General features: G+C 44.5%; 1 protein-coding gene across 1 annotated transcript in view; it reads left to right on the forward strand.

The window, feature by feature from the left end:
* The window catches only part of LOC141095295 (autoimmune regulator-like), a 134,048-nt gene that overhangs the window by 74,737 nt on the left and 35,073 nt on the right, over positions 1-24,238 (forward strand). The window contains 4 exon segments of the mRNA XM_073581235.1: positions 2,915-2,965; positions 3,518-3,633; positions 11,501-11,591; positions 14,698-14,771. Of these exon segments, the coding sequence (XP_073437336.1) occupies positions 2,915-2,965; positions 3,518-3,633; positions 11,501-11,591; positions 14,698-14,771 (332 nt within the window).

The following is a 24,238-nucleotide window of genomic DNA, read 5'->3' on the forward strand; positions in this document are numbered from 1 at the left end:
CAATATTTTTCCTGGATCCGTGGATACCACGTGGAACTAAGAAGTCGTTATGAAGGCTGATATCTGTTGGATATTCATCTTTTATTGATACTATTGGACTATATATTACAGTTATGTATTTTTTATCATTAATTATGGCTTATATATATATATAAAATATTTTTCTATATCTATTGGTATTGTGATATTATTACATATCTTATATAATTATTAATTGTTTTTTTATTATTTTTTGTTCATTTATTATTATTATTATTATTATTATATATATGCAGATGTCTTATGAATATAGATATTATTATATAAAAAAAAAATATTTTTTATTTTTAGTTATTTTTATTTATTATTTTTAATTATTTTTTATTTTTATTTATATTTTTTATTTTTATTTTCTATTTTTTATTTTTATTTTTATTTTTTCATGGTTGTTTATTATTTATTATATTATATAATTGTTATTATGTTATTTATTATTATATGTAATTATATATATATTCTTATACAGTATTATTGATTGATGAATTTAACAACATAAATTAGTTTTATTTATTTTTGTATATTATATATTTTCTTGTTATTATATATTGTATTGGAATTTCACATATTCTCCTTGTAAGATGTATGATATCCTCAGTATCAATTGATATGTATAATATAATGGATTGATTGTGGTGATTTCCACTTTATCCAATTGATGCGATGTTCCTGGTGGTGCGCATGCGTGCTCCGTGTCCTGACGTCCTGACTCGCCGCGTCCTCGTGACCTTGGCAACGCCGGGCTCAGTGCCTGTGTGTTCCGGTCACATGGTCCGGCGCTTGGGATTGTGGGACCTCCGGACTGCGCATGTGCCACCCCCACACCCGGAGCACCGCTATCATAATCAGCGCCATTAAGCAGATTGGCGCTGATAGTGCCCACATATAAAAAAAACCCGGATCCACTATGTAGCCACCCCCTGATGAAGGAAGGATTCCGAAATGCGCGTCGGGGAGCGCGTGATAGGGACGTGGTGACCCTTATAGGTAAAGATCTGTTTATGCTAAAACCTCTCTATATATAATTAGCTGCATTTTTCCAAAGAAAAGGAGGCACTGATTGCTTTATATATTGTGCATGGTTTCTATTGCACAGGCACTCTGCACTTTATTTTGGATATGTGAAAAACCTTGTAAATATACACATTTGATGTTTTAAAGGCACATGTGGGGTTTTTTTCAATTTTTTTGTATATGATACAATATCACTATGTGACAATTTTGCACATTGCACATTGCACTTTTTATGATTGTTATTTATTTATTCTTTGTTATGGTACCATAATTATTTTTATGTATTTGCACTTTTCTACAATCCTTTTGGAAAATGGTCACTTTATAATATATGAGGTATGCATATTTGATATATAAATTGGGTCCTATTTTATTTTATTCTTTTTAACAATTTTGTTAAATTGTTCCTATACGTGCACTTTTTTGTTTTTATTGGTTTTTATGTAACCACCTGTACAATATAAATAAAATAAAATAATATTTAATAAGTACACCCAGTCTGGTTTTCTATGGTTAATAGGTCTTTTGATTGGTTGGTTGGTGTAATCAAAGCTACAGACCGGCAGAGGGTGCAAACTACTCTCCACTGACCGTGATGACCGTCATTTTATTTGACTGTTACTCTGCAACCGCAGGATGACATCAAGTGACCTACAAAAGGAATAGCAAATGGCAGCTGGGGTGAAGTGCATGGCAAGAACAGTTCATAATAGACTCCTAGAGGCAGGGCTCAAGTCATGTAAAGCTAGAAAAAAGCCTTTCATCAAAAGAGAGCCAGGCTGAAGTTTGCCAAAGACCATAAGGATTAGACCATAGAGGACTGGAGTAAGGTAATCTTCTCTGATGAGTCTAATTTTCAGCTTAGCCACACATCTAATGGTCAGACGGAGACCTGGAGAGGCGTACAAGCCACAGTATCTTGCACCCACTGTGAAATTTGGTGGAGGATCGGTGATGATCTGGGGATGCTTCAGTAAGGCTGGAATTGGGGAGGTTAATTTTTGCGAAGGACATATGAATCAGGCCGCAAACAAGGTTATCCTGGAAAAGCAGTTGATTCCTTCTGCTCAGGCAGTGTTCCCCAACTATGTGGACTGTTTTTTTCCAGCAGGACAATGCGCCATGCCACACAGCTAGGTCAATCAATGTGTGGATGAAGGACCACCACATCAAATCCCTGTCATGGCCAGCCCAATCTCCAGACCTGAACCCCATTGAAAACCTCTGGAATGTAATCAAGAGGAAGATGGATAGTCACAAGCCATCAAACAAAGAACTGCTTAAAATTTTGTACCATGAGTGGCATAAGGTCACCCAAAAGCAGTGTGAAAGACTGGTGGAAAGCATGCCAAGACACATGAATGCTGTGATTAAAAATTATGGTTATCCCAAAAATATTGATTTCTGAACTCTTCCTGAATTAAAACATTAGTATTGTTTCTAAATGATTATGAACTTGCTTTCTTAGCATTATTTGAGGTCTGCAATCACTGCATTATTTTGTTATTTTGACCATTTCTCATTTTCTGAAAATAAATACAAAATTTAGTGCTTGGAAATTCAAAGACATGTTGTCAGTAATTTATAGAATAAAATAGCAAATTACATTTTACTCAAAAATATACCTATAAAGAGAAAAATCAAACTGAAAATTTTGCAGTGGTCTCTTAATTTTTGCCATGAAATGTGTCATCTTTAACTTTAAGCCTCTTACAGATCATTTCCTCTTCAACTTACTTGACTGTTCACAATAACAGTAATTTTGACCCGAGGTGCCTAAACTTTTACATACCACTGTACATACAGTATGTCTTATAGAAAAACAATGATAAATAAACCAGCATTCTTTTTCAATTTTTTTCAGACTGGCATTGTTCCTCCTACCCTACTTGCTTCAGAGATGTCACATCATGAGGTCTGTGTAACAACATTGCATTTATCTTGCCTGAGCAAATTCCTTGTGAAATCTCCCATATGTTTTACTTCGCAGTGCTTTATATTGCTGAAGTTTAACCTTTACCTTCAGAGCCCAGTTTTTGTTTTTGTGCCTTCAAATTTACTCCCCTGTGTGACACAGCCATCATCTGCTTGGAATGATGCAGGCTCCACACATCAGCCAGCATCAGATACGAGGACTTAACATGATGTAATATTACATCGTGTGTCAAGAATGGGCTAAGCAGGTCATACACCTAAGATGGCTATCTGCTGAATGAACATTTGAGCTATTTCTTCCGACTCCCCCATACACATGAGCACTCAACTGAGTGATCTTGTATTTTCAGTGGAAAGAGGGTTAAGCCGCAGCTAGACACAAACCTTCTCACACCCAAAATCAGGGAAAGTCAGGAGGCCACATACTCATCAGATGATTGTCCTATCCTGCCCAAATCAGCAGGTTCAGACTACTTTCATCTAATGTGTATGGGGTCTTACAGTACTGACCCCTATTTCCTGTCTTTTCCAGAGCAATGATGATGAGTGTTCCATGTGTCGAGATGGTGGGCAGTTATTGTGCTGTGATGGATGTCCCAGGTCTTTTCACTTATCGTGCCTTGTGCCTCCCCTCACTTATATCCCCAGGTGCGTTACTTACCAGCATATTGTGCATTTTTGCATCAGTCTTGTAATTTTCCCCTGCGTTCTAATGTTCTGTGAAATTAAAGTTTCTTCAGTACCTTTTTAATCTAATATTATAGACAGACCTGATGGATATGCAGAGAGATTCACAACAGTTGGAGAAACAAGATAAAGACCACTAATCTACAGACTGAAAACCTGCCCTGATCATGTCCATCTGACGGATACATGGCTTGTTACAACAGGGGTATATAACTGGCCTTGTATCTGTATCAGCAGCACAAGAATAAGATTTTCAGCCTCTAGGGTCTAGATATACCTGTAGGGAAGGAAGCAGAGATCTTGAAATTGGTGAAAACTGAAAGATATTATAAAGTTACAGATCTTCCTGATGTTTGAAGTATAGTGTGGTGAGCCAACATGTACTTCACATGTCGGGTGAGGGTGTACAGAGCCTGTGCCATACCCAGTAGGTCTGGGCTGTGTTATGCAGCTGGCACTTGCCTCTAATCTGACACTTGAATGCCATTTGTTATCTATTTGTGACAGTGAAATTAAAGTGAATAAATTTAGAAGTGGGAAACCAAGCGCATTATAGGGCGATACACTATGGAGGGAGAGTAAGAGCGTGCTGGTTAGCTCACCTGGTAGAGTTGTGACAGGCACAAGACTTATGTTGGCATGAAGAAAAATAGCTTTTGCTTACCCTTGGCTGGTGGATAAATATTGGATCCAGTTAAATGAACATGTGGCACCCCCAGGAGTATGGTCGCCACAGTGGCTTTGCCTTCCTCCAGGGGAGGGTAATGCCAGGCTTGGAGGCAATGATGGGTCTCTCTCGCAGTCAATCCATACATGCAACACAGTTCCACTCCAGGCCAGCAGGGGGAACTCTGAACCAGGATTAAGGGGAGGAGGGCTCTTTGAGGGCCAAGAGGAAGGAGTGGTTAGTCAGTTAGTCTGCGGAGGGTGAAGTGTGCAGACATGTAGAGAGAAGCTGGAGGTTGAGCTAGGAAGGAGAGCTCCCTCAGCTTGAGAGTGCATGAACTGGAGCCTGGTCTCTATGGTTGTACGGATACTAAAGGTCCTGCAACAGATACCAGAGGGGTAGGAGGCTGTAAATGCCCTACTCCCATCTAAGACTTGAGGCACAACAGCAGCTTGGATAGAGAGCCGGGACTCAGAAGAGAGAAGTCCCCGAGATAGGCTACAGCTGTCTGCTGTGCAAGTAAGGTTCTTGAGAACATCTGACAGGAGGAACTCTAGAGTAACTAAGTACTGGAGTGCTTCACACCACAAGGCACTAGGAAGGAGACTGCACAGCCCGTCTGTGAGAGAGAATCCCTGAGTTGCTTCTAGAATAACCTGCTCCGCTACCATCTGTAATCAGGACCCTGGACTGCAGTTACCAAGTAAAGGTACAGAAATTGCACCCCGCTGTGTCTTGTCTGCTTCCTACCCTGTCGGCACTGCTACTTCCATTGCCAACCACATCTACACTGCCCTGGGGCTACAGCTTCACCTGTGGGGAGCTATACCATCTAGGCTGCAACACACCACCAGCCCCAGAGGATCTGCATGCAGCGTCGGCTTCACATCTCACTTGCCGAACACCACAGGTGGCGTCACGAACTATTCCATTAACTACATTCCCCATTACTTGGGCGCCCAGGGCCACAGACTGGGTCTCCGCTGCTGTGACACATCCCCCTGCCACTGGCCCGGTACCGAGTACCCCACAGCCCTGGGAGGGCGACCCAAACATGTAGGTTGGCTGCACTGCTGGAGTAAATCAAATCTTCAGAGATGATGATGAGAATAAGGTTTTTTTTCACAACATGTTTCAACGCCGTAACGGCGTCTTTATCAAGTGGAAAAAGGAAATATGATTCAGGATTTGCAATTTCTTAAAGGCACTTTTCTCTTGCTGTATTTGCTGGCATTTTTTGTGCCAAATTCTTCAAAATGGCATATGTGGTTATTGCATTTTGCGTAAAAATAAAGAAGCTTTTCATTTCTGTCTTTAACCAATATTTGCAACTTTTTCGACACCAGAAGTCTCAAATCTTATAAATAGTCACGTTAATGTGCCAAATTGAAAACTTCTCCAGAAACTCTCTGAGGCAGGGACTGGAGTGAGATGAGCCAAAAAATAGGTATTAGACCTACCGGTAATGATGTTTCCAGGAGTCCATCCTGACAGCACCATGGAGGACGTCCTCCTCCTCCTTACAGGGACAGGAAAGCACACGAGAGGTTAAAAGGCCATGTCCCACCCCCTTTCCCTCAGTGATTTGACAAGTACCACAAGGTGGATGATACTAGAAACGGTTTAATGAAACGATCATATTACAGCATATGACATGACATAATACATTGCAGTATAACACAACCGGGAGGGAACTACCCGTGCTGTCAGGATGGACTCCTGGAAACATCATTACCGGTAGGTCTAATACCTATTTTCCAGGACGTCCCCTTGACAGCACCATGGAGAGTACCAAAGCACCTCCTCAGGGTGGGTTTACTGCCTGGAGAACTTTTCTCCCAAATGTGGTTTGTTGGCCAGCTAACACATCTAGTTTGTAGTGTTTGCAGAATGTATTAAGACTAGCCCAGGTTGCCGCTCGACAGATTTGATCAACTGACGCCCCCACCCGCTCGGCCCATGAGGCCGATACCGCCCTCGTAGAGTGGGCTTTTAAGGAATCTGGCGGGCTGGCGCCTTCAGCCTGGTAGGCATCCGAGATTACTGAGGTAATCCAACGCGCGATGGACGCCTTAGAGGCCTTCTTCCCTTTATTCCTACCTCCAAAGAGGACGAACAGGTTCGGGTCGAGACGCCAACTATTGGTGGCCTCTAGGTATTCTATAACTGCGCGCCTCACGTCTAGCGAGTGGAGCCGCCGCTCCTTCTCATTTCGGGGATTATCGCAGAAAGAGGGTAACACTAACTCCTGGTTCAGATTTCTTGTAGAGGCTACCTTCGGGGTAAATGCCGGGTCTAACCTTAGGATTATACGGTCCTCTCTTATCTGGAGGTATGGATCCTTAGTGGACAGGGCCTGGATCTCCCCTATTCTTTTGGCCGTGGTAATGGCTACTAGAAAGGCCGTTTTACGAGTGAGAGCAGGGATGGCTATCTTCTCACTAAGGGCGAAAGTGTCCGAGCAGAGGAACCGAAGTACCAGGCCCAGGTCCCATGGCGGGGTGAGCTGCCTAAACATGGGGCGCAGGCGCTGTGTGGCTTTTATAAACCTTATCACCAAGGGATGTGCAGCTAACTGGTAATCGAAGAAGGCGCTCAAGGCTGAAACCTGGACTTTTAGAGTGCTGGGCTTGAGGCCTTTATTAAAACCTGCCTGCAGGAACCCTAGTATGTTAGGGAGATCAGGGATGCCTGCCACGAGTTCGGACCTGCCACCCTCCAGACAGAATCTTTTCCATATCTTCCGATAAATTGCCGACGTCACCGGCTTCCTGCTGGCCTGTAGGGTGGATATGACCTGCTCCGACAATCCTTTTGCCTTCAGGATGTCCCTCTCAGGATCCAAGCCGATAGATGGAGTCTTGCTGGGTCCGGGTGGTGGATCGGGCCCTGGTGGATGATGTTCTCCCACAGGGGCAGTTCGACTGGATCTTCTACTGCCATGGCTCCTAGAAGGGGAAACCAGCTTCTCCTCGGCCATTATGGCACTATCAATATCACTCTTGCGTGGTCCTCGCGTATCTTCCTGAGCACTGCCGGTATGAGGGCCAGTGGTGGGAACGCATAAGAGAGGGATTCTCCCCAAGTCTGACTCAGGGCGTCTACGCCTTCTGGATGGTCCATCGGATTTAGGGAGTAGAATCTGGGAACCTTCGAGTTCTTCCGGCTTGCGAAGAGATCTATACTGGGGGTCCCCCAGCGCTGACAAAGCTGGTCAAAGATTTCTACGTTCAATTCCCACTCTGTCGGGTGGATCTGTTGTCTGCTCAGGTAGTCTGCCACTTCGTTTTGGGAACCCTCTAGATGTACCGCGGTCACGGATCGAACTGTTCGTTCTGCCCACGTGAATATCTTTTCCGCCAGTGCCTGTAGTGGTTGATGTCTGGTTCCTCCCTGGTGTTTCAGGAATGCCACTGTCGTTGTATTGTCGGATAATATGCGGACATGACGACTCTTTAGTACCGACCGGTTTCTCCGCAACGCTTCCCAGACCGCGAAGAGTTCCTTGAAATTGGAGGATCTGGCCTTGATGCTTGCTGGCCACTTCCCCTGGAAGATCTTCCCTTCTATGTGGGCTCCCCATCCCCACGCACTTGCATCTGTGGTGACTACCATGTATGGAGAGGTTGTCCAATGCACGCCCACCTGAAGGTTCCTGGACTGTAACCACCAGCGAAGGGACTCCTTTACTCGTCCTGAGAGCCTTAGGGGTTTGTCTAGCGACGCCTGACTCCTGTCCCACCTCGCGAGAATTTCTCTTTGTAACAACCGCGAGTGGAATTGGGCCCATCGGACGCACTGGATGCAGGCCGTCATGAGGCCCAGGACCTCCATTGCTTCCCTTATGGAGCATTGACGCTTCAACAGGCCTCTGGTTCTGGCCTGAATGGACTTCTGCTTCTGCTCGGGTAGCCAGGATATTCTGTCGGCTGAGTCTAGGAGGACTCCCAGGAATACCTTTCTGGTGTCTGGTGTGAGGTCCGACTTCTCCCAGTTGATCACCCAGCCCAGGAACTCCATTACGGTAGTTGTTCGGATCCTGTCTTGGATGAGCGCTTCTTTGGATCTTGCCACCAGTAAGAAGTCGTCCCGGTACGGAACAATCACAATACCCTGATCTCTCAGGTAGGCCACCACCTCTACCACCAGTTTCGTAAAGATCCTGGGAGCTGAGGCCAACCCGAATGGAAGACCCTGGAACTGGAAATGGCAGGTCCGGGCTGGTGAGCTGATCGCGAACCTTAGTAGGCTTTGGGATGAGGGATGGATAGGAACCTGATAGTATGCCTTTTTTAGGTCTAGGGTGCACATAACTGCGTCCCTGTCTATTAGGGGAATTGCGGATCGGATTGATTCCATCCGGAACCTCCTGTATCTGACCCAAGTATTTAGTGGCTTCAGGTTTATGATGGTGCGGGCCTCGCCGGATTTCTTTGTGATTGCAAACAGGGAAGAGTAGTGCCCTCTCCCTCTTTCTGACGGTGAAACTGGTATTATGACCCCTGAGTCTAACATGTCCTGAAGATCCGACCACCTTGCGGAGTCCTCCCGGACGACGGTGGGGGCAATATATCTGTCGGGGGGAGGAGAATAGAGCTCTATCCTGTAGCCTTCCCTGATGGTTCTGAGGACCCACTGATTGTTGGTGACTCGTGACCAGTTTGCTGCAAAGTGGCGAAGTCTCCCCCCAATGCCTATGGCGTCATTGTCTCCTCGATCTAGATGTTGATGCAAATGGGGGACCTCTGTTCCTCCCACTCTGGCTGAAGGAGCCTTTGTAGGAGCTTCTATTAGACCTCGCTCGACCCCTAAACTCCGACTGTCCTCTGAAGAAGAAGCCTCGCCGAAAGGACTGGGGCCGCCTGGGTTTTCCTTCCGGGAATCCCTTATTCTTATCGGACACCAGCTCAAGGATATTATCAAGGGCTGGACCAAACACCCTCAGGCCAGAGAAAGGGATGGCACATAGCTTTGCTTTAGAAGGGTTATCCCCCGACCAGGATCTAAGCCAGACTGCTCTCCGGGCCGCATTAGAGAGGGAGCTGTTTCTGGCCGCAAACCTTACTGATTCCGCCGACGTATCTGACAGGAACGCCGTGGCTGATTTCAAGAGAGGAAGAGACGCTAGTATCTCTGACCTCGGGGTCTTGTTGGTTAGGTGTTCCTCCAACTGCCCCAACCACAGGAACATAGACCTGGCCACCGAGGTGGCTGCTATGTTGGCTCTAATCAGGGCCGCCGACGTCACCCATGCTCTTTTTAACAAGACGTCCGCCTTTCTATCCATTGGGTCTCGAAGACCCGATGAGTCCTCGGATGGGATAGCCGTCTTCTTAGTAACCTTGGCGACTGGGACGTCGATTTTAGGGACTTCTTCCCACGCCCGAGTTTCCTCGGGATCGAAGGGCAGTCTATTTTTAAAGTCTCGGGAGAGTGTCAACCGACGCTCTGCTTCCCTCCACTCCTCCAGGATCATTGCTTTGATGTGTTCGCTTACAGGGAACACCACCTGTTTGCAGGACACCAGTCCTCCAAACATTAAGTCCTGTCTGGACTGTGGCTTAGGGACTTCTTCCATCTGCATGGTATTTCTGACCGTGTGTACCAGCTCGTCCGTATCCTCCAGTCTGAATAGGTACTTCCTGCTCTGATCCTGTCTATCCCCCAGGATCTCGCCTTCTTCCTCCTGGTCTGAGTCCCGGAAATCGGATTCCTCGCTAGGGCTCGCTTCTGATACTGAGTCTGGTTCCCACCTTGGATGTTTGCGACTTGGCCCAGGGCTGGGGGACCGTCGCCGGGCTGTAGAGGCCTGAATCTCTTCCCTTATCAGCGACCTCATTTCGGAAAGGAGAGATGGCTGTTCCTCGCCTATGACCCTGGAGGTACAGGGACCGCATAGGGTCTTGCTATAGGTGTCTGGCAGCTTTACTCTGCACACCGGACATCTGACCGATTTGGAGGTGGCTTTTGCCGGGTCCTTCCCCGAGGGGGACTCTGCCGGGGTTCCCTTTTCCTAATAACATAAGGGGCACCTATTCAGATCTGGGCTGTGGGGATGGGTGGGGAGGGTGGTCTGCGCTATGCGCACTTACCCCTCCACCAGCTGCAGCGTTGCCTTCCATCCTGCTCCTGGCGACCAATGTAGTCACACAGCCTAGAACGACCTGTGGCGACTCTGGAGAGCGCTGTGGTCCAGGAGCGTGCGTGCCCTGGATTTGAAACCGGCGTCTGACGTCACCGGATGTGACGCTGGTAAGCCGCGCCTCCACTTCCTGCCGGGCTTCTGCGCGCGACCGCGCTCGGTTCCCAGGTCCCGCCGCCTGCAGGGAGCCGCCTCCCCGCCTGCTATGGCGTTCCGCTGGAGGCCTCCAGTGCTGACCAGCCGTCGGCGCCGTCCTGCGGGTACTCGGCCCGCCACGGGGCCCGGCCCGCCTGGCATGGCAGCCCCGATTGCGCCCACTTCTGTCAGTGCCCGCTCGGCCAGCCGCCTGCGGGGAGCCGACCCGTCCTGGAGCCGAGAGCCCCCCACCGGGAGGAACGGCTCCCTCCAGGAGCGTCGTCCTGCTCCTGGCCTTTGGAGCCGAGGGACTCCCCACCGGGGAGTTTCGGCCCCAGGACCTCTTGACAGGGGAAGGATTGGACTGGCCGCACGATCCCCTGAGCCCCTCCGGTAAGCTCTCGCGTGTCCCTCCGTGCAGGGACAGGAAAAACACTGAGGGAAAGGGGGTGGGACATGGCCTTTTAACCTCTCGTGTGCTTTCCTGTCCCTGTAAGGAGGAGGAGGACGTCCTCCATGGTGCTGTCAGGTGGACGTCCTGGAAAAGGGACATTTGGTAAAAGTCGCATTTAAATGAATCTGTCTAAAACATCTGAACAAGGAAAGATGTCAAGGAAAAATAAAAAAAAATTAAAGGTAACTTAAAAAATGGTGCAAAACTTATAGAGATAAGGAGCTAAAGGCACTAAAAAAGAGAAAATTACTCCACAAAGCTGGAGGAACAGTAAAAGTGAATTGGGCCTTGAAGTGTAAAACTAAAAAATTGTCTAGTCATGAAGGGGTTAATTAATTAAACCGTGACTCCATTAAAACAAAAAATAAGCCCTCTTGGGTTACACTGGGAATGGCTTATCTTTGCTTCTTTTTCTCTACCATCTCTTCAGTGGAACTTGGAGATGTGGCTCTTGCAAGAAAGATTCATCACCGATGGATGAACATAAGGACCTCGCTGATAAGGCTGCAGCTATGATAACTGTAGGATTTTTTTTTTTCCAATTTAATCTGAATATGAGTTTGTAAAAGTATTTCATGTTATCCTTCATATTTCATATGAAAACTTCATAAAATATCTACACTGCCAACTAGTTAAAGATTACCTGTCAGCACAATTTTATAATGTGAAGTACAGACATGGCTGTAATGGCGATGTAAGGGTTCATTTCCACTTGCGATTAAAAATCGTATTGCATTCGGACAAATGTTATTCTATCATTATGTGTTCATCTGCAAGTTTTTTTCCAGCTTGGATCGGATCACGATCGGACTGGAAAAAAATTGCAGCGTGTTGCGACTGAAATTGGAAATGGGATTGCAATCAGCAATAGAAGTAAATGGGTGCGAGAAAAAAATCACACAGCACTCGAACAATATGAATGCCATGCGATTTTTACACACTGTTGTCCTTTGAAAAGCCAGCAATTCATCTGCCTCGTACAGTAAAATCACAGCAAGACCCGACAGAATAGAATAGATAGAATATATATGCACAGATAGAATAGATAGATATAAAGATTTCTGAACCATGTAGTTCAGTGCATGTGCATGTGTAGCTTACTGTAGATGTATTTTGTTACTAAATAAATTATTTTTTGAAAAAATGCATAATGTTCCAAACCAGCAGAGGGAAAGTGGACAGCTGGGGGCAGATATTTATAGTCTGGGAAGGGGTTAAACCCATAGAGGTTCCCAGGCTATTCATATCAGCTCACAGCTGTATACTTAGCCTTTACTGGCTATTAAAATGGGGGACCCCCAAAAAAGTGATATAGGGACCCCCTATAATTAATGACCAGCAAAGGCTAGGCAGACTGCTGTTGGCTGATATTAATAGCCTAGTTAAGGGGCCATGGATATTTTTCCCCCCAGGCTAATAATATCAGCTTTCAGACACCCCAGAAAATGCACATCTATAACATACGCCAATTCTGGCATTTAGCCTCGGCTCTTCCTACTTGCCCTTCTGCGGTGTTAAGTGAGGTGATAGTTGAGGGGGTTGATGTCACCTTTGTATTGTCAGGTGACATCAAGCCCAGAGGTTAGTCATAGAGGGGCATCTATAAGACGCCCCCATTACTAACCCCATAGTCATATTGTATAAAAACCCACACACACAGATTAAAGTCCTTTAATTGAAATAATGACACAGACTCCTTTAATCAATGTTAATTAAACCATACTCACATCATCACCCATTCCAGTGAAGCCTTTGTCCCCTCTATGAGAATTAAAATATTAAACAACAATATTCCTCACCTGTCCACTGAGAAGATGATAATCCATTTGTCCCATGACGGGTCTTCTCAGCAGACAGGTGAGAAATATTGTTATTTATTATTTTAATTCTCTTAGAGGGGAAAATGGTTTCACTAGAATGGGCGATGATGTGAGTATAGTTTAATTAAGAATGATTAAAGGAGTCTGTGTCATTATTTCATTTAAAGGACTTTATTCTGGGTGGGTATGTGTTTTTTATGCAATATAGTAATAATAATAATTTTATTTCTATAGCGCCAACATATTCCGCAGTACTTTACATTATGGAGAGGACTTGTACAGACAAAAGACATTACAGCATAACAAACACAAATCAAAACAGATACCAAGAGGAATGAGGGCCCTGCTCGCAAGCTTACAATCTATGAGGAAAAAGGGGAGACACGAAAGGTGGCTGGTAACCATTGTTTTCATTGTTTGGACCAGCGATAGTGTAAGAATCGGGTGTTCATGTAATACTGCATGAACCGGTTATCGGCCTAATTATGTAACAGTACATGCACAGAGGGCTATTAAATGCATGAAGCATGTGAGAACATGATGCGAGGAGCCTGGTTATGGTAAAAATTTTGAATGGGTCACACAGGGACAGTTAGGTTAATGCATTGAGGCGGTAGGCCAATCTGAACAAATGCGTATTTAGGGCACGCTTAAAACTGTGGGAATTGGGGATTAATCGTATTTACCTGGGTAGTGCATTCCAAAGAATTCGCGCAGCATGTGAAAAGTCTTGGAGATGGGAGTGAGAGATTCTGATTATTGAGGATATTAACCTCAGGTCATTAGCAGAACGGAAGGCACGGGTAGGGTGGTAGACTGAGACGAGAGAGGAGATGTACAGTGGTGCTGAGCCATGGAGTGCTTTGTGGGTGAGGGTAATAAGTTTGTACAGGATTCTGGAGTGGATGGGTAACCAGTGTAATGACTGGCACAAGGTAGAGGCATCGGTATAACGATTGGTGAGGAATATGATCCTGGCTGCAGCATTCAAAACAGACTGGAGAGGGGAGAGTTTGGTAAGAGGGAGACCGATTAGTAGAGAGTTACAATAGTCCAGACAAGAATGAATAAGAGAAACAGTAAGAGTTTTTGCAGAGTTGAAAGTAAGAAAAAGTCGAATTCTAGAAATGTTTTTGAGGTGCAGATAACAAGGATGAGACAGTGATCGGATGTCCGATCAGGAACAAAATCGGACTGATTTTAAAATCGCTACTGTGTCTCCGGCCTTATATTGAATAAATTAATTCCTTTCGTGAAGAAATCAGCTTTCTGGTTCTCCTGTAATTACCATTTGAAGTTTTCTGCTAATTAGATGTCAGTGCACATGGGCCGGACTGTACACTGGGTCTGCTCCTTCCTGTCTGTGATTTCCCGGTCCATCCGCCTGTATCTTGACTGTGAATGACCTGCAGGCAGAGGAGCTGGGGAATCGCAGAGCGGAGGCAGGCGGAGGGGCCAGGGAATCACAAACCGGAAGCGGGCGAAGGGGCCAGGGAATCACAAACCGGAGGCAGGCGAAGTTCCACTCCTGGTTTTGGCTTCTAAATACGGAGGTAGAATACTGACCAAATACTGAACATGTGAGCGTGGCCTAAACGTGTCCCATTGCAGATTGCACATTATGGTTAAGAAACATGCGCTAAAAATTGGTGAAAATACATTGATCAATTTGGGTCATCGCGTCTAGTAAGTATTGAATTGGGGTTGTCACAAAACATTACATTTCTTACAGTATGTTTCCATTAAACGATTCTGTAAAATAATCAATAAGACAAGTGAATATGTAATTTGTGTTCAATCTTTACAGGAGTCTACAGAGAACTCAGCTGTAGAAAGCAACAAAGACAGTCATGTCATCCCAGACAATGGTGGGCCATGCAGGTAAAAACTATAATAAGAGCTATCTTATCTTCTTAAAGGCTTTGCCTCAAGTCTTTTCTCTTTCTAAACCTGATTCATAGTAGGTAGAGTTCAGCTGTTTTGCATACTTACCTACTAAAAGACCCCTGTAACTGCCATATTGGTGGTCCTGTGAAGTTTAGCTTACAGGCTGAGCTCTACAGGAGAACCAAGATGACTATATTTTGCAATACCATGCATAATACTGTATAAGTGATCAAACAATCGTAGGTTCAAAACACACTCAATTTAAAAAAAAATAAATACAAAATATAAAAATTTGTCTCGCCCTCTTTTGCCCTATTAAAAAATTAAAAATTAAACATATTTGGTATCACCGTATCCAAAAAATTCCAATCTATCAAAATATAACATTAATCGCACCATATGTTAAACGCTGAAAATAAAAAAATTGCCACTTTTTGATCATCACACTTCCCAAAATGAAAAAAAAAAGCTACAAAACATTCAAAACATCTTCTGTACCCCAAAATTGTATCAATAAAAATGTCAGCTCAGAGCACAAAAAAACAAGCCTTCAACCAACTCAATGAATGGAAAAAGTAGAAAAGATACAGGTCTCAGAAAATGGCAAACAAATACAGTTTTAGTTTTACAAATTTCAGAATTTTTTTTCACCACCATACCAAAAAATAAATGGGTAAATTTTGTATCACCATAATTGTAGAGACCTGAGGATTTTATTGCTACGTCATTCTTACCATACAATGACCACTGTAAAAACAAACCACCCAAAAAACAATTGTGGGATTGTTCATTTTTTTTCTTCACAGTTTTGTTACATTTTGAATTTTTTTTCCTGCTTTTCAATACATTATATGGTAAAATGAATGGTGTCATTCAAAACTACAACTAGTTGCACAAAAAAAATCCCAAAAAACCCAAGCCCTTAAAAGGCTATATGAATGGAAAAATAAAACAGTTATGGCTCTTGGAACAAGGGAAAGAAAAAGTGAGAGCATAAAAAATTTGTGGGTCGTTAAAAAGTAACCACATAGAATTTTGAGACAACCCCTTATAAGATTTGTATTGTGTAACTCCCTCAAAATAGTGCGCAAATATAGAAAACATAAAAAAATACAATAATAATGTTAACACTACGGCTCCGATTCATTCATAATTAATACTGCCATCTTGTACTCCAGTCTTCTTGAACATGCGCTGTAATAAGGTGTGCCAAATTCATTAACCCCTTCAACCCGAAGCCTGTTTTCACCTTCCTGACCAGGTCAAATTTTACAATTCTGACCAGTGTCACTTTATGTGGTAATAACTTTGGAGCGCTTCAATAGATGCCACTAATTCTGAGACTGTTTTCTCATGACATATTTTACTTCATGAGAGTGGTAAAATTTGCTTGATATGACTAGCTTTTATTTGTGAAAATATCAGAAACGTGGCTAAAATTTTGCAATTTTCAAACTTTTCATTTTTATGCCCTTAAATCAGAGAGTTATGTCACACAAAATAGTTAATAATTAACATTTTCCCCTTTGTCTACTTTACATCAGCACAATTTTTGAAACATCATTAATTTTTCTTAGAAAAGTTAAAAGTTGACAGCGATTTTCTAATTTTATCAACAAAATTTATAAAACCATTTTTTTAGGGACCACATCACATTTGAAGAGAGTTTGAGGAGCCTATATGATAGAAAATTCCCAAAAGTGACACCATTCTAAAAACAGCATCTCTCAAGGTGTTCAAAACCACATTCAAGAAGTTTATTAAGATCCTTCACATGAATTAATGGACTCTGGAAGGAAAAAAAATGAACATTTAACATTTTTTTTACAAAATTTTATATTAGATCCAAATGTTTTTATCTTTGCAATGGGAAGAGGAAAAAATGTACTCCAAAATTTGTTGTTCAATTTCTTCTCAGTACGCCAATACACCATATATGGGTGAAAACTACTGTTTTGGTGCATGGCAGAGCTTGGAAGGGAAGGAGCACCAATCTGACTTTTTGAATGTAAAATACATTTCTGGAATAATTAGTGAATGCCATGTCATGTTTAGAGAGCCCCTGATGTGCCTAAATAGTGGAAACAGCTCACAAGTGACACTATTTTGGAAACTAAATCCCTCAGGATATTTATCTAGAAGTGTCGTGAGCACCTTGAACCACCAGGTGCTTCACAGAAGTTTATAACATTGAGCCGTGAAAATAAAAATATTGCTTTTTTCACACACAAATGTTTTGTAGCCCCAAATTTTGCATTTTCACAAGGATAACAGGCGAAATTGCACCATACAATTTGTTGGGCAAGTTCTCCTAAGTACCCAAAACCTCATATGTGGAGGAAAATTACTGTTTGGACGTAGAGCAGGGTTCGGAAGGGAAGGAGCGCCATTTGGCTTTTTGAATGCAAAGTTTGCTGGAATCATTAGAGGACGCCATGTCGAGTATGTAAAGACCCTATTTTGGAAACTAGACCCCTCAAGGAATTTATCTAGATGTGTGGTGAGTACCCTGAACCCCCAGGTGCTTCACAGAAGTTTATAACGTAAAGCTGTGAAAATTTAAAAAAAAAAACATTTTTCCCACAAATTTTTTTTTAGCCCCAATTTTTTAATTTCCACAAGGGTAACAAGAGAAACTGGACCCAAAATTTGTTGTGCAATTTCTCCTGATTACATTGATATGCCATATGTGGTTGAAAACTACTTTTGGGGCATAGTACAAAGCTCAGAAGGGAAGAAGTGCCATATTAGAGTTCAGGTTTTGTTGGACTGGTTTAAAGGGAATCTGTCACCCTTTTTTTCGACTATGAGCTGCCGCCACTGACATCGGGGGCTTTTCTACAGCATTACAGAATGCTGTAGATAAGCCCCCGATGTAACCTAAAAGATAAGAAAAAATAGTTAGATTATACTCACCGGGGGCGGTCTGGTCTTGGTCCGATGGGTGTTGCGGTCTGGTGCCTCCCATCTGCTAACGGTGACGTCCTCTTCTTTCCTTCCTGTGGTGACTCCGGCGCAGGCACCGGACCCTCAACAGGGCAGAGCAGTGCGCCTGCGCAGGAGCCGCAATGGAGAGGAAAGAAGAGGACAGCATCGTATGAAGATGGGAGGTGCTGGACGGCGACACCCATCAGAATGGACCAATCGCCGGGGTAAGTGTAATCTAACTCTTTTTTCTTATCTTTCAGGTTACATCGGGGGCTTATCTATAGCATTACAAAATGCTGTAGATAAGCCCCTGATGTCAGTGGCGGCAGCTCATAGTCGAAACAAAGGGTGACAGATTTCCTTTAAGGGTGCCATGTTGGTAGAGCCCAGGATGTGCCAGAACAGTAGAACCCCCCATTTTACAAACTACACCTCTCAATTAATTCATATAGGGGTGCAGTGATCATATACCACAGGTGTGTTGCAGAATTTTATACCATTGGACAGTGAAGAACAAAAAATTACATTTTTACCACCAAATATTGTTTTAGCCCATGATTTCTCATTTTCACACTCAGAAATGGGTAAAAATGGCAACAAAATTTGTCCCACAATTTCTGCTGAATGTAGCAATACCCCATATGTGGCTGTACATTACTGCTTAACCATAAGACGAGACTCAGGAGGGACAGAACACTATTTTCCTCCTGGATCGCAGAATTTACCAGAATAGTTTGTGGACTCGCTATACACAGCCCCTAAGTGCAAGATGAGCAGAATCCCCCTTTCAAACGACCACATTTTGGAAATTATACCCCTTTGGGAATTTATCTACAGGTGTAATTGTAAGGCGGCCAGGGTGGTAGTCGTGGCAATGGGCTGTACGGTTCCCACACGCTGGCGCCCCACAGATAAAATACAATGTCCCTTCTGTTGCATGTGCAACATGAGCAGCAGTGCACCCATGGATACTATCAGAGTCCCCTTGGCATCTGTCACTCCGGCTCCACATTCCTGAGCTTCATTTCAGAGACACTACTCCTTTCCAACAGTTTAACTTTACTGAGCAGTAGGATATTCATCACACATGCAGCACAGTGTACGCAGAGGAGCATCTCTCTAGCTTTCCCTGCATTCCGGGCAGCCTCTATTCTTTCGGATAACTTTATCTCTCTCCTGGCAATTCCTGCCTCGCTTCTGGACAATTCCTGTCCTATCCGTGTCTTCAGTCCCACCAGCTTCCTACCATCCCCTGGTCTGGCTTCAATAGGAAAAGGTGCCAGGTTTGCCATTTCAGCTTCATCTGCCCTGGTCACAGACCCCAGATACTTCTTGGAATGGTCCTATCTTTGCTGGTGACCGACTACACAACTCTCAGCCTGAGGCTCCTTTCTGCCGCAGCAGCTTTATCCCCACGGCTGGCAGACTGTCTCTCTCACTGCTGCTCCTTACTCCTTGCCCTGGGCAAGGCTTCCCGGGCTCTGCTGACTAACCAGGAAGTGTTTGTCCTATATTCCCAATCCTCTCCCACCACAATACTCTAATCTTTCCCTCTAGAAAACCCTTATGCTGCCTGTTTCTAAACTGCAAATTGCCTCTTCAGAAAGAAAGAGGACTTTTACTCTACAGCGCTACCTATTGGTAGTAGCAATCCTACAAGTCACAATCAACCCTTTAACGAGTCTTGTAATATGACTTAGGATAACTGCCAAATCAGAATCTCAATTTGCAGACATGGTGTTTTGAGCTATTGGCTCTCATCAGTGCAAAATATGAGATCTGATTTGGCTAGGTGAGAGGCTCTGGACTGAGGTCTAAGGGGTAAGGTTTCTCCTTGTGGAGAGTGACATGCCAGCTCTGGCTTGTCAAGGTAAGGAGGCTTATTTGCCGTGCATTGCTCCTCTGGGAAAATAATATGCAAATTGCCTCTTCAGAAAGAAAGAGGACTTTTACTCTACAGCGCCACCTATTGGTAGTAGCGATCCTACAAGTCACAATCAACCCTTTAACGAGTCTTGTAATATGACTTAGGATAACAGCCAAATCAGAATCTATATTTTCTGGAGAAGGAGAAACCTTACCCCTTAGACCACTGTTTCTAAACTAACACTCCTATTCCCTGTCTCTGTTATGCCCCCCTTTATTCTAGCCTCACTATTGTTCTGTACTACCTTAAATCCTATCCTAGCCCTAATCCTTTGCACAACACATAGTACATTTACATTACCGTACATGACACACATCAAATACATTCACATTAATGAACATTAGGGAACCGCACACAATTAGTAGACCAACGAGGGGAAAAGCATAGGAGGGTCCCTGTCACCTCCTTACATAGTGACTATTTTGACAGCATGGGTGTTTTCCAGAAACAAGCTTCAGTGGATGTTGCTGAGGGAACATTGCTAAATGCCATTGTAGTGCCCAGTACGTTGCCGTCACTAGTACGTTGTGGTGCCCAGAACGTTGTGTTGACCAGCTCCTGCTTCTGGAGACATACATTTGTAAATTAGGTGGGCTGTTATTGCTACAGAAATGCCAAACATGTGAACGCCAAATGTAGTTTAGGCACACTGGGGCTCAGGAGGCATTTGGATTTGGGAGTGCAGAACTTGCTGAATTTCTTTTGGTGGATGAGAAGCTATAGCGCTTTTTCAGAGACTTTGCGCTACCAGTAACTTAGTAGCCCCCTATATTTCCATTAACAGATGAGAAAGCTGAGCAGGGACTTGCTTTTTGTGGATTGAGATGAAGCTTTTGTTGGGAACATTTTACATGATATTTCGGATCAAGTTTACCCGGCACTCTACTCTGAGCACTTATATCGGTGTTTCCATCTAAATCTCTGAGTGACGTGATTCCGATGAAACCCCCGATGGATAAATTCACTATAATGAGGCAGCAGGGTTACTCTGGACTCCATCTGGCCTCTGCTCAGCGGTGTCCTTCTTTTCCGAAGTGCACTGCAGGAATTCCACTTCTGCGGTGCCTATATGGCATATGTCGGGAAGGAGTTAAGAACTGCATGTTTCTTAATGAATTTGAAAAATTTTTCAGCTGCCTTTGCACAATGGCAAGAAATGTATAACACAAAAGAGAGAAAGCAATATAGAAATAAGTGCACACCTATAAATGCAAAAATTATATTTTAAAGACACAGTAAAGCTCTAAAATGAAAAGGCAATTAAAACCATAGTCCCCCCACCAGCATAATAAAACATATTATAATGCCTCAAATATGCATGTGAATAAATACAACCAGGCTTAGATCCATAGAGTTATGCTAGGCAGTTCATCAACATTGATGTCCCAATATAACCAGTGAAAAAATATGAATGCAGACGAGAGAGTCCCTGAATTGCAAATATTAGGTATCAGTAATATTTAGGTTGCCATACCCATACAAGAAATGTATTCTAGTCAGTGATTGGAATTCATTTTTTTTTTATTTTTAAATTAATTTTGTTGCTTAAATTATGATGATTTTTTTTAAAACTGCGCTCGGCCACGTCACATCATGGCAAAGCTTTTTCAAAATGCTGATGGCGCTAGCCAAGAATGGAATAAAAATCACAAAAGTCATCACATCTCTGTGCAAATACAAGTTGTGCAAAAATTTTATGGCATTCCAATCATTTTTTTTATAGAATTCTTGCAATCTAGATAAAATCTTAATTTTTTTTTCCAGAGCACGGCAAGTAATAGGTAATTTGTGGGAGAGTATAGTTGCTTTTTGCCAATCCTCCTTTTAAATTTGACTACCCAATTCCCTTTCCCAAGCCCTAGTAAACGGTACAGGCAGAGGCGTATCTAGGCTCTCTGGCACCCGGGGCAAGAATTCGGTTCGGCGCCCCCTCCCCCCCAAGTACATATGCGACTTGCACACTTAGCCATGTACCCACGAGCTGCTCCTCCTAATGCTCTCAATGTTCAGTAAAAAACTGAGAGAAGCAGGAAGAGAAGCTCGTTGTCAAGTATGAAAATCGCACATGAGTGAAGTGTCCATGTGATGACTACTGGAACCTGCAGCACTGAATCCTGACATTGCGGCTTCTGAATTCTCACAACGAATGCACTGCACACATTTAGGATTCTCCCTTGCCGATGTACAGTCATGTCAGCACAAGTATGTGATTTATATACTTCTGGCCACATTCCGACTAGACGTGCCCGGCCTCGCTCCATTCACTTTCATTGAGTGAGGCCACACATGTCTAGTCAGCTTGTGACCGTATGTATGTAAATTACCGGCATGAGAGAATCCTAACAGCGTGCAGTGAGCACTGTGAGAATTCAGAAGTCTGCAGTCACATAGAATGACTGCAGACTCCGTACAAACCTGGACAACCGCTTTAATGTTCCTAACAAATAAAAACATGAGAATTAGTCAGTAGCACAAATAATATTTACATCCAGGTACCTTATAGATGACGTCGTCTCTGCAGTCAGTCTCCTTTTCTTCTAGACCCCATGATGAGTTTTCTCATCCACATCTCGTCTCTGTAGACTTCCATCTTCTCCGGTCTTCTGCAGCAAATCTCCACACGACGCCCTTAAAGATAGAAGTGTCATTATAATGCTCCTAAATAAAAATATCTGCAATATACTGTCACCTCACACTATTCCCCTCCCTCCTCATACTGTCCCCTCTAGCATCCCACCTGTTCACCATACTGTCTCCTCATATATTTACCCCCTCACTCTCTATACTGTCTGCTCACACATATCCCCGACTCCCCATACTGTGTCCACTTACATTAACCCATTCGCTCCCCATACTGTCTGCACCAATCCCCCATACTGTTTCCTCATACATACTCTTTATTTTGTGTCCTCAAATCTCCCCACACATTAAATTCCCCCATCCCCAATCCCCCACACACATTAAGTACCCCCATCCCCATTCCAAATCCCCCCACACATTAACCCAATCCCCACTCATTAACCCCCATCAGCACTCCAAATACCCCCACACATTAACCCCAACCCCACTCATTAACGCCCCCATACATTAACCCCCATCCCCATTCATTAACCCCTGCACACATTAACCCAATCCCCACTCATTAACCCCATCACCACTCCAAATCCCCCCACACATTAAATAACCATCTGCACTCCAAATACCCCCACACATTAACCCCCATCCCCATTCATTAACCCCCACACACATTAACCCAATCCCCACTCATTAACCCCCGCACACATTAACCCAATCCCCATTCATTAACCCCCGCACACATTAACCCAATCCCCACTCATTAACCCCCATCACATTAAATAACTCCCATCTCCACTCCAAATCCCCCCACACATTAACCCCATGGCATCCCCACTCATTAACCCCCATCCCCACTCTAAATACCCCCACACATTAACCCCATGGCATCCCCACTCATTAACCCCCATCCCCACTCTAAATACCCCCACACATTAACCGCCATCCCCTCTACAAATCCCCCCCCATCTCCCATCTTCGGTGGTTCTTCAGCTCCACAGTGGAGCACACTTACCACCAGCGTTTGCTTTGGGCGCCGGAGAGTGACGTCAGCAGCGTGATCACATGACATGATCACGCTGCTGATGTCGCTCTGGCCCTGCGGTCAGAGCTTCAATTGTACAGGCGTCTGTATAGACGCCAGTACAATTGCTCCCTGGGAGCCGGCACGGCCTCCTTCTCTGCGCCGGCTGTTAGCTTGACAGCTGACACAGAGAACCGCCGACTCTCAGGCGGGGGGCGGCAGAACGCAGCCGCCAGGGAGGACACTGCGGACCGCTGCATTAGGCGGCCCGACTGCGCCCCCCTGCTGGCTGCGCCCGGGGCAACTGCCCCGGCTGCCCCCCCCCTAGATACGCCACTGGGTACAGGGTCATTACAGGTATCCCTTTGTGTTGCTTTGCATATACAAGATAAAAGTTTAGTACTTACTTGAGTAATTAAAGAGGTTGTTCACTACTTTTACATTTATGGCCTATCCTTAAGATAGGTCATCATTGTCTGATCAGCCGGAGGCAGGCACCCTAGCCAAGCAGCTGCTATCGGTGGTGACTGCGATCGCCGGATGGAAGTACTTACTTGCGGAGTTGGCTATCTACTTATAGTGGTGTAAGGAGGTGGACCGGACCGTGGGTACCTGCATACCTGGTCCAGAACTGAAAGGGCTGCATCCTCTGTTTCTGTCGGGAAGCCTGAGGGAGGCAGACCTTCCCCTGCTGCAGGAGGAAAGGAGAGGAGAGATGGAGTTTCCTGCTGACAAGAGGGGGTGGGGAGAGCCTAGGGAGAGCATTCTGACACAGGGATATAAGGAGGAAAAGTGCGCACTGCAGCAGGAGTTGGCGCCAAGTAAGTGCAGTGCGCAGAGAAGAGCACGCTCTGCTTCCTCCTCCAGAGAGTACTGGCCTTGTGACAGGCCGTGCTGCTGTTGTCCGGAATAGGAGCTGTGCCAGCAGAGCAGAGTGTGCGGAGCTGTGCCAGCCGAGCGGAGTGTTCGGAGCTGTGCCAGCAGAGCGGAGCTAAGCCAGGTGCCGTA

This window comes from Dendrobates tinctorius, unplaced genomic scaffold (assembly GCF_039654945.1).
Source record: "Dendrobates tinctorius isolate UK_male_01 unplaced genomic scaffold, ASM3965494v1 ptg000069l, whole genome shotgun sequence".
In the NCBI taxonomy this organism is placed as follows: domain Eukaryota; kingdom Metazoa; phylum Chordata; class Amphibia; order Anura; family Dendrobatidae; genus Dendrobates; species Dendrobates tinctorius.